The 13,112-nt window shown below is 53.1% G+C and overlaps 2 protein-coding genes across 2 annotated transcripts in view; both read left to right on the forward strand.

Moving 5' to 3' along the window:
* Window positions 1-1,747: 1,747 nt before the first annotated feature.
* Window positions 1,748-3,167, forward strand: LBX2 (ladybird homeobox 2). The gene is made up of 2 exons (XM_006880833.1): window positions 1,748-1,937; window positions 2,791-3,167. The coding sequence occupies exons 1-2, from the start codon at window positions 1,748-1,750 to the stop codon at window positions 3,165-3,167; spliced, it is 567 nt and encodes a 188-aa protein (XP_006880895.1).
* A 9,712-nt stretch (window positions 3,168-12,879) lies between these two features.
* The window catches only part of CCDC142 (coiled-coil domain containing 142), a 5,649-nt gene continuing 5,416 nt past the window's right edge, over window positions 12,880-13,112 (forward strand). The window contains exon 1 of the mRNA XM_006880989.1: window positions 12,880-13,100. Coding sequence (XP_006881051.1) covers window positions 12,880-13,100 — 221 coding nt within the window. The remainder of the gene's footprint in view (window positions 13,101-13,112) is intronic.

Genomic DNA, 13,112 nt, shown 5'->3' on the forward strand with positions numbered 1-13,112 from the left:
TTTTCTGTATGTACTAGCTTTGAAGGTCACTTGAGGGGCCCCAACCTAGCGGACTTAAGCCTCCCTTTTAGAGTGCCTTTTCTCCTCTGCCCCATGTGCGTCCCCCCAGTGCTGTGTGGGAGCCCACTCCCCAGCTGGAGGCTCCCCGTGCCCCAGGGAGACGGTGGACAAGGGGACTGTGCATGTATGATGGAACGTGACAGGATGGGGCTGGTGGGCGCTGGGGCTGGTCAGGAACATGGCTCTCCCCGTCAGAGCCTCTGGGGGTCACCTGCTGTCCACTCCTGGAGCTCAGCTCCTCTGCTGTGAGTCCACCTGGCTTGAGAGGATGGAGCACGTGAACTCTTGTTTCAGGGGCCTCCACTGTCTCCCCTCCAGCAGCAGTGATGCTTCCCCTTGGTCCACGGACGGGGAAGGGCTGTTCAACTGGGGTACAAGCCCAGGAACAGTGCAGAAAATGCACGGCAGGGTGAAGTGAGTGCCCCAGCCTCTGAGTTTGTATGTGGGTGGGCAAGCCTGGCCCTGAGGGCCGTGTTGGTGTGCCCTGGAGGCCATCAGGTCTGCTCCTCCCTCATGCCTCTGTGACCAGCTCCACCCGGCTCTCCTCATCGACATGTAGGCCTGATGCAGCTGGAACGCTGGTTCCTCACTGCTGCTGTTATTATGTGCCATCGTACCAACTACGACTCACAGGGATCCTACAAACAACAGATCTGAACCCCGCTCTAGCCTGCACCATCCCCACCACCCCTGATACGCTGAGCCCACAGTGCAGTCAGGCCTTCCTCTCTCACTCTGACACACACACACACACACACACACCCACCCAAGCGCCTCTCTCAGCATGATGTCTTTCTCCAAGGACTGACCCCTCCTGACATGTCCAACGTACTGAGCTTTGCCATCCTTGCCTCTCCGGACCACCCTGCCTGCACTCCACAGATAGGCAGGCCCACCGACAGTGAGAAGGTGAACAGGACGCCCTGGAGGAGGATACCTCTGACCCACAAAGCCTCCCGGACCCTGTGTCCTGCCTTCTCCGAGTTCTGACTTTTCAGATGCCCTGAACTGTGGTGGCTCAGAGCCACTGTCCAACCTGAGTTCCCCAGATGGGTTCACTCACCTGCCTTTATCCCCAAGCGCCAGGCCTCTGGCTGGAAGAGGGGTCCTCCCAAGTCTTTCCCTGCTGCACCCTGTACCCACTCTAATTAGTTCCAAGTACCAGGGCTATTGTTGAAGGGTGGGGTGGTGATGAGCGACAAGGTCAGGGGCCACGCGGACCTAGGGTAGGTCAGTGCAGCCTGGTCCTGTATGGCTGAAGGCCGGATGGGATCCTAGCAACACAGCTCTGATATGTCCATCTCCACCCCCACCGGGAACTTTGCAAATCCCTTGCCATTGGAGCCAGGGAGAATTTGACCACTGAAGAGTTTATGAGCTGCCTCACAGGTGGCGACACAATGAGCTGCAGGCACGAAGGGGCTGGGGCCCTCTGGGCAAGGGTCAGTGCGAGCGCCCCCGGGGAGCCCTGTCCTTCCAGCCTGGACCGGTGCTCACAGACTAGCGCAGACTCTCACGCCTCCGGGACACCTTCGCAGGCCCACTGCAGCTCCGGGTGGGGGTGGAGGGCGCAGGAGGAGGGGCACCAGGGACGCGGGCCCAGTGTGGGGGGCGGGTCCCAGGCGGGGGGCCCGGATCGGGAGCCGCACACCGGGCGCGGGCGGCCACGGAGTCCAGCGCAGTGGCCATGAGTTCCGCAGCTGAGCCCCGGACGCCCCGGACACCCTTCAGCATTGCAGACATCTTGGGCCCGCGCAAGGTCCCCCGGACACAGCCAGAGCCGGGTGCTGGCCGGGCGTCGCCGCTGTGTGCGCTGGAGGAGATGGCGAGCAAAATCTTCTGCAGACTCGACGGGCGCGCCCCTCAGTCCCCTGAAGGTACAGCGGCAGCTCTGAGCTGGCCCTCACCCATCCCCACCTCTCCAGGCTCTGAACTTGGTGCACCCGGGCCTGACGCCCGACTCGGCGTCAGCTCCTCAGTCTACTTGCGGGGCCTTGTCCCTGAGCTTCGTTGTGGTTGCTCCGGCACCACCATCGCTCCGGGAGGCCATCAGCGCTGTAGTGAAGGGCCAGCGCAGGGGCCGGGAGTCCTAGTTTTGTTCCCTGTAGGTGGGGCAATCGTGACCAAAGCCAAAGACAAAAGGTTCAAGCCTGGGGCGGCAGGCCAGATAGCCGGGGAGCTGCGCTCCAAGCGCTGGGGACCCGCTTCCAGCCTCTTCTGTGCCCGCTCGCTCCGCTCCAAGCGCTTCATCCCCGGGGGCGCAGGAACAGCTTGTCTTCGCGGTGCTCGGGGCCCGGGTCTCCCAATCAGCCCGTTCGCGCCCTTTTTCTCCCCACTGTCCCCCTTTCCGGCCAGAAGAGAGGTGCAGCGTCAATAACCAAGTGCCTGGGGTGGCAGAACCCTCAGGCACATGAGGGTTTTGTTTCCCTGTTACCCCCGGCGTACGGGGCCAGTACCTCTCTTCCTGCCTTACAGGCCGGCTCGGCTGGGGGCCCAGACCGCCAGATTCCGCTTTGGCCTCTTCTCATTCCCCGCCATCTGGAAGGTGCCCCGGGCCTGCTGCTTTAGGCCCCTAGTTCCTACCACCTGCCCTGTGCGCCGGGCCCTCCTCGGTCAGCCCCTGGGTGGCCGTGAGGGACGTTGGTCGTGGCTGTCCCAGCCCCTGGGAGCCGTCCACCTACGGCTCTCCCCCGGACCGCAGCCGCGCGCTTACCTCTCCTCTCCTCACAGGCCGCGCCCCCGGCACGCTGAGAGCGGGCGCCGCGGGGCGCAGACGGCGCCGGGCGCGCACGGCGTTCACGGCGCAGCAGGTGCGGGAGCTGGAACAGCGCTTCGGGCTGCAGAAGTACCTGGCGCCGGCCGAGCGGGACGGCCTGGCGGCGCGCCTGGGCCTGGCCAACGCGCAGGTCGTCACGTGGTTCCAGAACCGGCGCGCCAAGCTCAAGCGGGACGTGGAGGAGATGCGCGCGGACGTGGCCTCCTGGCGCGCGCTGCCCACGCGCACCGCGCGCCGCCTCCTGCTGCCCGGCGTGGCCCCGGACCCCCGCGCGGCCCCGCCAGACCCCGGGCCGCCCCTGTCGGACGAGGAGATCCAGGTGGACGATTGATTCCCGGGTGAGTGGGTGGGGCTCTCCCCAATTGGCAATCTAGACCCTGGCCTGCCCTGAGTGGGGAGAATAAAACCGGGACTCCCGCGGGCTGCTCCATCCTGACGCCTGGAGCCAGGAAAAGCAGAAGTGGCTGCTTGTTGAGAGAACGTTCAGTCGGACAAGGGGCCAAGCGCTCTCGGAACCCGGTGGTGTCCTTGACTTTCATACCCCCAACGCAGTGCTGTGCCATCTGTTTTGCGACGCAGCACTGCAGCGCAGGAGGTCCTGAGGTGGTTTCCAAGGCTGTGGTCGTTAAGGGAGCAGAGTGCCCCCCACAGATAGGCCCTGGCTGGGTTCCTGCCCACCCTCCACCAGCCGACCTGGCCGAGGTCTCAGCTAATGCTGCCGTCGTTATAATAACGTAGGTTGTTGCACTTGGCTACCACAAGGTCAGAACTAACAGCTGACCCTCCTTCCAGTGGGCTGTATAATCACACAGGAGGAGATCGCCCTTCCTTCATCAGAACAGCTGGTGGATGCGAACCTGGGAGTGGCAGCGCGGAACTCCCCGAGATGGAAGCAATGATGCTTGTTTTACAGAGAAAGAGCACAGAGGTGGGGCTTCTACTTCAGACACTAGACATAGGATGTACGAAATGCAGACTGGTGGTGGCCTGCGGCAACTTGCTCTGTTTGGTCACAAAGCTCTGGGTCTTTGGAATGCAGTTCCTGGGGTTCCTTACACCTGCCCCCTAGGCCATTCCGTGCTGCAGGGTTACACCTGGCTCTTTGTCCTGCATTGACAGGAGTCCAGACCCTTCTCCCTACCCAGACCCAACAGACCCTGAGCTGAAAGCTCGGCGAATGGCCCGCCCACCTCTCCTTGTGTGACAGCCTGCATCTGTGAACCTGGACCAGCAGCATGGAGGGAGGGTGGCCATGCCTGACCCACTGAGGTGGACCTGGGAGCAGCAACTTTGCAGGTGGAGACACCAGCCTAGCTCCAGGACAGACACGGAGACTCCTGTGTTCCCCTGCAGTATGCACAGGGGGATGGAGAAGCCCTGAGGACTGAAGGATGGTGTCTTCTGACACTTCTGAGAATCTTTGGAAGATCGAACTTAGGCAGGATCTGCTTCTCCTCTTTCTCTGTCAGTGTGTCTGTGCTCCTCAGACCCAGCCATCTGTCTGAGTGTCCCAAGCCAGATATCAAGGATGCTCTGGGAATAAGCCACTATGTTTAAGAATAAGCTAGTACAGCGAAGGCCTCAGTTACAGTGGGAAGCCCAGCTGTATAAGGCTGCAAGGCAGAGGGTAACCTGGGCCCAAACATTGAACCCGGTAAGAATGAATGACAGAAAGCTGAATGAGCCAGGTCAGGCCACTCAGCACAGCATGGTCGTCTGGTTCAGGAGCCCACGGGTGTGGTCCTGCTTCCCATAATGTTGACTGGAGTCCAGAGATCACGGAGAGAGAAGAAATGGCTGAAGGTAAGAAATGGGGCATAGTACAGTGGACTACAGCCTTCAATATGGATTGAAGCTCAACATCAGGAAGACAAAGAGTCTCACCAGTGGGCCGGTTGGCAGCATCATGATAGATGGTGACGAGATTGTGATTGTTGACAAATTCCGTTTGCTTGGCTCTACAGTCAAAACTCTTGGTATCAGTAGCCAGGAAATTAAAAGACAAATTGCATTGGAAAACTCTGCTATCAGAGACCTCTCCAAAATACTGAAGAGCAATGGTGTCACTCTGGAGACTCAGGTGCACCTGATACAGGCCATGGTCTTTGCAATTACTTGCTATGCATTAGAGAGCTGGACAATGACTAGGGGTGATAGAAGAAGAATCAATGCCTTTGAGCTTTGGTACTGGAGAAGAGTATTGAATGTACCATGGACTGCTAGGAGAACAAACAAGTTCATCCTGGAGAGGGTTAAGCCAGGTGGCTCCTTGGAGGTAAGGATTCTGAAGCTTCGTCTGACATACTTGGGACATGTTGCAAGGAGGGACCAGTCCTTGGAGAGGGACGTCATGCTTGGGAGTGTGGAGGGACAGCACAGAAGAGGAAGAACCTTGATGAGATGGATTGATTCAGTCACTGGGTTAATGGGGATGGGTGTGTCGGAGACAATGGAATTGACAAGGGATAGAGCAGGATTTAGGGTTGTTATACATAGGGTTGCTATGAGTCTTAAGCGACTTGACAGCACTTAATAATAACAACAGTGCAAACAGTGAGCTTGAGGAGTAAGGTGTGTCTGATTCAGGCCAGGGTCTTTCTGATCACTTTCTATGCCTCTGAGAGCTGGACAATGAATACGGATAACAGAAGAACTTACGTCTTTGAGCTGTGTGCTGAAGAAGAATACTGAACACCCCATGGAACAAGCCAGTATGTTCTGGAGAGAGTGTAGCCAGAGTGCTCTTTGGATGCAAGAACGATGGGGCATTCATTGTGAATCCAAGGAAATAAAGACTCCTTTTTTTTTTTGTAACTGAATGTTTACAGAGCCTTTGGATTTCCATTCATTCATTATTGCACACTTTCCTCCCTTTCCACCCCTCCCCCTCAATGCACTTTTCTCTTTGAAAAGTAAAAAAAAATAATTAAAATTCTTTCATTGTCATACAACACCCCCACCACTCCACTCCATCAAGCAGCTTTCATTCTGGACCCTTCAGTATTTTCTCCATTTAACATGATGTTGCTGATTGATCCCGTTGTGAGGGTTTCGGTTTGCCACGCCATGCAGGCTGGAGTCTTGGATCTTTATCAGTAAATGTGTCAAATTCTCCTCCTCTTTCACTAAGGCTGTGTCATCCACGTGGTGCATGCTATTAAGGAATCTTTGGCCAATGTTTGTGTTGAGTCCTTTTTAATATAGTGTAGCTTCTTGGATAATCTTCTTTAGCACATGAATTTAGGAAGTCTAGAGAAGAGCAATGATGTCAGTCTGGAGACTAAGGTGCGCCTGATACAGGCCATGCTCTTTGCAATTACTTGCTGTGCATCAGAGAGCTGGACAATGATGAGGGATGATAGAAGGAGAGTTAATGCCTTTGAGCTGTAGTGCTGGAGAAGATAATTGAATATACCATGGACAATTAGGAGAACAAACAAGTTTGTTGGTGAAGTTTGAGGCTGAAGCCAGGCTGCTCCTTGGAGGCAAGGATTCTGAAGCTTCATCTGACATACTCTGGACATGTTGCAAGGCGGGATCAGTTCTTGGAGAGGGATATCATGCTTGGGAGGGTGGAGGGACAGCACAGGAGAGGAAGACCCTCGATGAGATGGATTGATTCAGATACTGGGGTAATGGGTGAAGGTGTATCGGAGACAAGATTGGCAAGGGACAGAGCAGGGTTTAGGGCTGTTGTACATAGGGTCACTATGGGTCGCCGGCGACTCAACGGCACATAACACAACAATAATGAAAGGATACTAGCCCCTCCGCGTGTCTGTCTGCTGTCCACTTGTCTGTCTGCTGTCCACTTGTCTGTCTGCCGTCCACTTGTCTGTCTGCTGTACTCTGGTGGTTTGCATGTCACTGTGGAAGCGATGCAGTAGCTATCACAAATATCAGCAGGGTCACCCATGGTGGTCAAGTGTCACTGGAGCTTTCAGATGAAGAAAGGTTGGGAATGAACTAGTGGTCTGCTTCTGGGAGGAGCTGGCCCGTGAAAACCTTGCGGATGGCAGCAGACCTCTTATGACCCACAACCATTTCCTGTCTGGCCTGTCTCCCCACTTACACTCCACTCATACCCATCGTCATCGAGCTAGAACATAGAGCTGATCCCCCACCAGGCTTTCAGAGGCTGTAAATCCCACAGGAGGGGAGCTCACACCTTCCTCCCCTGCGGCAGCTGGTAGATTCACGCTGCTGAGAGAGAGGCGGCCTTTGGGTTAGCTCAGCACCTCCACAGGGAGTGTGTCACCAGAGTTAATATTGCTGTGAGCAACCTACGTACAGCAGCTCTGCAGCCTGCCCATTCCGAGCCAGTCTGTCTCTGACACACTTGCCCCGTAACCCCAGTCACTGTGTCTGTCCATTTCATCCAGGGTCTTCCTCTCCTGTGCTGTCCCAAGCATGATGTCCTTCTCTAAGGACTGGTCCCTCCTGGCCACGTGCCCAAAATACGTGAGACAGAGCTTCAAAATCCTTCCCTCCAAGGAGCAGCCTGGTTTCACCCTCTACAAGACAGACCTGTTTGTTTTCTTGGCAGTCTATGGTATGTTCAGCACTCTTCTCCAGCACCACAGCTCAAAGGCATCTATTCTTCTGTCATCCTTAGTCATTGTCCAGCTCTCCAATGCCTTGCAAGTAATTGTGAAGACCATGGTCTGAATGAGGTGCACCTTAGTCTCTAGACTGCCACTGTTGCTCTTCAGTACTCTGGAGAGGTCCCTGACTGCAGATTTTCTCAATGCAATTCACCTTTTGAGTTCCTGGCTCCTGGTACCAAGTGTGTTGACTGGGGAGCCAAGTAAACTAAAGCTGTTAAAAATTCCGATCTCTTCTCCGTGATGGTGCTGTCAATTGGCCAGTGGTGAGAATCTTTGTCTTCTTGATGCTGAGCTTCAATCCATCTTGAAGACTATAGTCTTTGAGGTTCTGCAGCAAGTGCTTCTGTCCTCCTTAGTTTCAGCAAGCAAGGTTGTGTCAAGTTAATATTAGCTGAGTTGGTTTTGTGTGGTTTTTTTTCACTGAATTACACCTGTATCTATACAATATTTTTTATTGTTGAGGGGGCATGTCTGCCTGTCCAATATATTGGTAAATGAAGTTGAAATAAAATTTGTTTTCCACATAATTACAGAATACGAGCCATAAGAATCTATAGGGATTTGAAATGCTCCCTATTTTAGTTGTTTCGTATTTTTTAATAAAAACGACAAAAACATGCCAGTTTGCTCAAACTAGTCATCTTTAGTATATGTTTCTGAGACCCAGAGCCAAACTCCAACTGTTAAACATACATAAGAAGTCATTTGGATTCACACCTATGTTTATTTCGGCTTTGTTCACAAGAGCAAAGAGTTGGAAACAACCCAGGTGCCCATCAACAAACGAATGGATAGAGAAGCTGTGGTATATTCATACAATGGAATACTATGCAGCACTGAAAAACAAGGAACTCATGAAATATTATACAAAATGGGTGACCCTGGAGGACATTATGCTGAGTGAAGTAGCTCAGTCACAAAAGGACAAATGCTGCATAGAGCCATTATTGTAAAACGGACGGGACTGACCTTGAGGTTGAGGGGATACTAAGAAAGAGGGGATAAATTATGTATACTGCATTGAAACAGATGAGGGAGAGAACTGTTTAAAAGGGATATATGATTAGGTATTGTCATGACAGGAGTCTAGAATGAGGAGGGATTGTATAACAATGAAAGAATTTTTCTTTTACTTTTCAAAGAGAAGAGTAAATTGGGGGGGAGGGAGTGAGCAGGGAGAAAAGTGCAACAATGAATGACTGGAAACCCTAAGTCTCTGTAAACTTTCATTAAAATTAAATTTTTTTAAAAAAGAGCGACGCTATCACAAAAAAAGAGAGGAAATAATTTGGTTCAATTAGCAATTGGAAAATAAAAATTCTTCCCACCATACAGCTCATATTTCTTATACTCCAGACAGACTCATATGTATTGTATAACTTCACTCACTTCAGATCATAGTAATTAAGCTTGATCAACCCGAAGGAATACACCTTGTACCCCTCAACATTAATATTTAAAGTATCAACAAGAAAGGGTCTTAGACCAACCTGTTTGGTGTCATTGAGTCCGCGAGGGCTCATGGTGACCTGTGAACAACACACCTGAGCGGGGACCTGTCCTGCACTGTCCTCATCATCTCTGACATACTGCAGCCTGTTGCTATGGTCACTGTGTCAGTCCATGTCACTGAGGGTCTTCTCTTTCTCTGGCTCCCCAGCTTTCTCAGCTTTCATGTCTTTTAGACGCACCTGGGATGAGCAAAGAGCTCGTCAGGTAATTCTAGTTACGAAGGTAGAGCTCACTCGAGTTCATTGTCTCTGAACTGTCACCCCACCCCACTTGTTGTTGTTATGTGCCCTCGAGTCGCTTGCGACTCATAGCGACCCTATGTACAACAGCTCTAAACTCAGCTCTGTCCTGTGCCAATCTCACTGTCTCCAACACACTCATCCCAATTGCCCCAGTCACCAAATCAATCCACCTCCCAGAGGGTCTTCCCCTCCTGTGCCTGCCCTCCACCCTCCCAAGCATGATGTCCTTCTCCAAGGACCAGTCCCTCCTTACAATATGACCAAAGTATGTCAGATAAAGCCTCAGAATCCTTGCCTCCAAGGAGCAGCCCGGTTTAACCCTCTCCAGGGTTAATCTGTTTGTTTTCTTAGCAGTCCATGGGACCCTCAATACTCTTCTCCAACACCAAAGCTCAAAGGCATCAATTCTCCTTCTATCCTTCCTGGTCATTGTCCAGCTCTCTGACTTGAGGTTTCAAGAATTCTAGGTCTGCACTGCTATGTTTTAAAAACAGTATTTTATTTCCTGTTTGCTGAAGGTTTAACAGCAAATAGTGTTGACAGTTTACATACACATTGTTCAGTGGTGGTGACAGTTTTGACCGTGTATTAACGTCTGCATTGTGTTCTGTTTCCAGCACCCTAGTTTCCCTGCCTCCCTGTCACTCATCTTTGCTGTAGAGTAATTGCTGACCTTATGGTCTTACATAGATTTTTTTTTCTCATGTGCTCAGGGATAATATCCTTTATTCCATGTGCCAATCTGTTAATTTCACTAAAATGTGCCTTTAAGGGATTGTTTCGGTTCACGTTCTAAAGAGTATCTCAGGGCAGTATCAGGAATGGTCAGAACGGTGCAGGCCAGGACAAGGCTCAGATCTGTTGTTTGTAGGGTCGCTAGGAGTCGTCACTTGATGGCACCTAATGAGGAGAGGGCAGTGCTCTCAGGAAAGTTCCCTGTCTCAACTGGCCCAATAAACGTGGACCATTTTGCTTATCCTACCCAGATCCGCCTGTTGTGCCAATGTTCAGGATGGTCAGTGGTGCCAGCTGGACACCATCTGGTTCACTGGTCTCAGGGCCAGCCCAGCCACCTCTTGGAATCCAGTCTTAGATGAACCTGTAAGCCTGTTCCACCAAAGTGACCTCCAGCCAGATATTTTCTGCTAACTCCTAAAGTGCTGGAAGGTGCCCTCGAGCTGACCAGCGCTCATAGCAAGTACATGCTCCACAGATTTGACCTGCATCCTACCCGATGCCGTCCTCACCCTCTCCGCTATTCAGTCACTGGGTCAGTCCGCCTTGTTGAGGGTCCTCTCTCTAACCCGCCTTTTCCAGCATGGTGCCTCCTGACAGCATGCCCACAGTCTGGGAGATGAAGTCTTACCATCCTCACCTCAGAGGGACACCCCGCGAGTACATCCTCCTCGAGGGACTTGCTTGTCCTGTAGGTGGCTGATGGGACATTTGGTACTCTTCTCTAACACCACCACTCACTCATTCTTGTCTGTCGTCTGTACTCATTATACAACTTCCTAGAATGATCTTCCTTTTTTACAGAGGATGGGGGAGAACCAGCCAGAGCTCTACTGGGAAGGAGGGAGGCAGCTGCCATGCACTCACCCGAGCACCTATGTTGAACCACCCCCTCTGGCCTCTGGGGAGCCCATCTAGTCCCCAAGCCCACGGCCCCTCCTGGCAAGAGGACACAGTGCCGGCCACTCTCAATTCTCTCCTGTGCTCTTACTAAGTACCTTCTCCTTCCATTCCCCAAATCGGTGTCACAATCCTTTTGCCTTTCAGCCACTTCTTCACCCACTTCTTACATAGTTAGATGACTATCCCACTAATAATGCTAATTCATTGAATATCTCTTTCTCTCTCTCATTGTCCTCAAGTCAGGACTCGCAGCAGACCCTCCAGAAGGTTGCAAATTGCATAGGAGGAGACGGTCCGCCTTTCTTTCAGGGAGGAGCTGGTGGATTCAAACCCCTTGCCTTGGTGTTGGCAACACAACTCCTTACCCACTGACCAGGAGAGCTCTTAGAACTATGAATAGTTCTCATTCATTAATGTAGTATTTCCTCTCCCATTCGGCTTACAGCTTTTTTCTCAATGGCTAGAACAGTGTTTGGTGCATAGTAGATGTTCAGATGTGTGTACTGAAGCAATGTACAAACAGAGATTGGTGAAGAGGCTGTTTTACCATAGACGCTGCCAAGTATGATGTTCTCATCTCGTGTGAGTTAGTGCGTTTGGACTTTCTCCTGTCTATGGTGGGAGCTGACCTGTGATCTGGGGAGTGAAAACAGAAATGACATAGTGTGGGATGAGGTGGTTAGGCAGGAGCCACGCATCAGCTCAGATCAAAGAGATCCTGGAGGAGGACGGCTCCTGCCCGGGAACAGCAAGGGAGTTGAGACGTTTCAGAAAAGACTGATGCCGGTCAAGACCGAGTGATTCTCAGATTTCTGGATTAATAAGTGTGTGCTTCCGACCAAAATCGAGATGAGAGGGGAAATAAAAGACTGTGTAACTGTAAATGAACTTCGGAATCTGTTGCTCTTCAGAGTTTTAAAGATGCCCGGGAAGCTAGTGGAACTGTAGCTCTTCAGTGCTCTGCATTTTCTTTTTTTTTCCTATATTTTATTAATTTTCATAAACATTTACAGAGATTTTGGGTTTCCATTCATTCATTGTTGCACTAAGTGCTCTGCATTTTCATCGTGTCCCTCCTCAAGCTCCTCTTCAAGGGCGCCCTGGAGCCGTGCTGGGAACCCAAAGGTTCAAATCCATCAGCAGCTTCTCAGGAGAAAGATGGGCAGTCTCCTCCTGAACGACTCACAGGCTCTGAAAACCCAACTGGAGGGCCAACCAGGAGAGCTGGGACTCGACTTTACCGCGTCTCCCTTTGTGTTTCCCCCTAAGAGCCTCCTTCCCGGTCCCCTGTAACCTCATTCCCGATCCTGTTCACTTTCAGACTGTTCCTGGACGCGGGATGCTCCTGGCCAGTGTTCCTCCGGGGCAGGATCTGAGGCCCCACTTGCCCCAGGTCCACCCACGATGCGAGGATGAGGAGGATGTGGAGGCATCAGAATCAGCAGGGCTGGGGAAAAGGAGGGGCTTTGCCTTAGAGTCGAATTCTTTGCAGAGTTGGGAGGGCAGCAGCGGACCCCTCCGCGGGGGAAACGTAGTCACAGCTGACACACTGTCCGGTTGTTTCCTGATGAGCCACTAGTGGATTCGAACTGCCACGGATGTCCTGATGCTTGTGATGCTTGCTCCTTTATACAGTCCGCCCCACAACCTTCGGAATCATCCATCACCAGATATGGTCAGCTGACACTTGAAAGTGAAAACCCCTGGTTTGCAGCTCCGACCGCCATATTTGTTACGGGCAGAAGGGGCGGGGCTGCGTGACCAGGCCTGCAACCATGTTTGTTAAGGGCAGAAGGCTCCCTCTAAAACAGAGACTCGAAAGTGAAAAACCCTGGATTGCAGCGTCAGGCGCCATATTAGTTACGGGCAGAAGGGACGGGGCCACGGGGCGGGCCAGTAGCCATGTTTATTAGGAGCAGAAGGCTCTGGTTACGGAACGCGAGAAGGTCCAGACCCCGGGCTGAAGCTCCCGGCAGGAGGTGGAGCGCAGCGGCCTCCGGCGGACTGGACGCGAAGTTGGTGGTCAGTTCCTGGCCCGCTGCAGATGGCCCAGGTCTCCCGCGCGGGTGGCCTGCTGCCTCCGCTCCCCAGCGCGCCGCCGCTGCGGGTGCCAGCCGGGGTCTCCGGGCAGGAGCCGCGGGAGGGCGCGCTGACCCGGGAGCTTGACGGCCGGCGGGGGCCGCTGGTGGCCGAAGTCGTCCCCTGGCCGGGCGGAGCTCCCGCAGGGCAGCGGCGCTGGGCTGGGCAGGAGCCCCCGGACCGCGGGTGGGAGGCGGC

Source organism: Elephantulus edwardii, unplaced genomic scaffold, assembly GCF_000299155.1.
Source record: "Elephantulus edwardii isolate Elephantulus edwardi_28Jun2011 unplaced genomic scaffold, EleEdw1.0 scaffold00011, whole genome shotgun sequence".
Lineage (NCBI taxonomy): Eukaryota > Metazoa > Chordata > Mammalia > Macroscelidea > Macroscelididae > Elephantulus > Elephantulus edwardii.

Bases quoted from the DNA above. Each gene is read 5' to 3' on its own strand.
- LBX2 (XM_006880833.1), top strand. From the start codon at position 1,748: ATGAGTTCCGCAGCTGAGCCCCGGACGCCCCGGACACCCTTCAGCATT. The intron at 1,938-2,790 runs GTACAGCGGCAG...CTCTCCTCACAG, and splicing joins CGCCCCTCAGTCCCCTGAAG to GCCGCGCCCCCGGCACGCTG.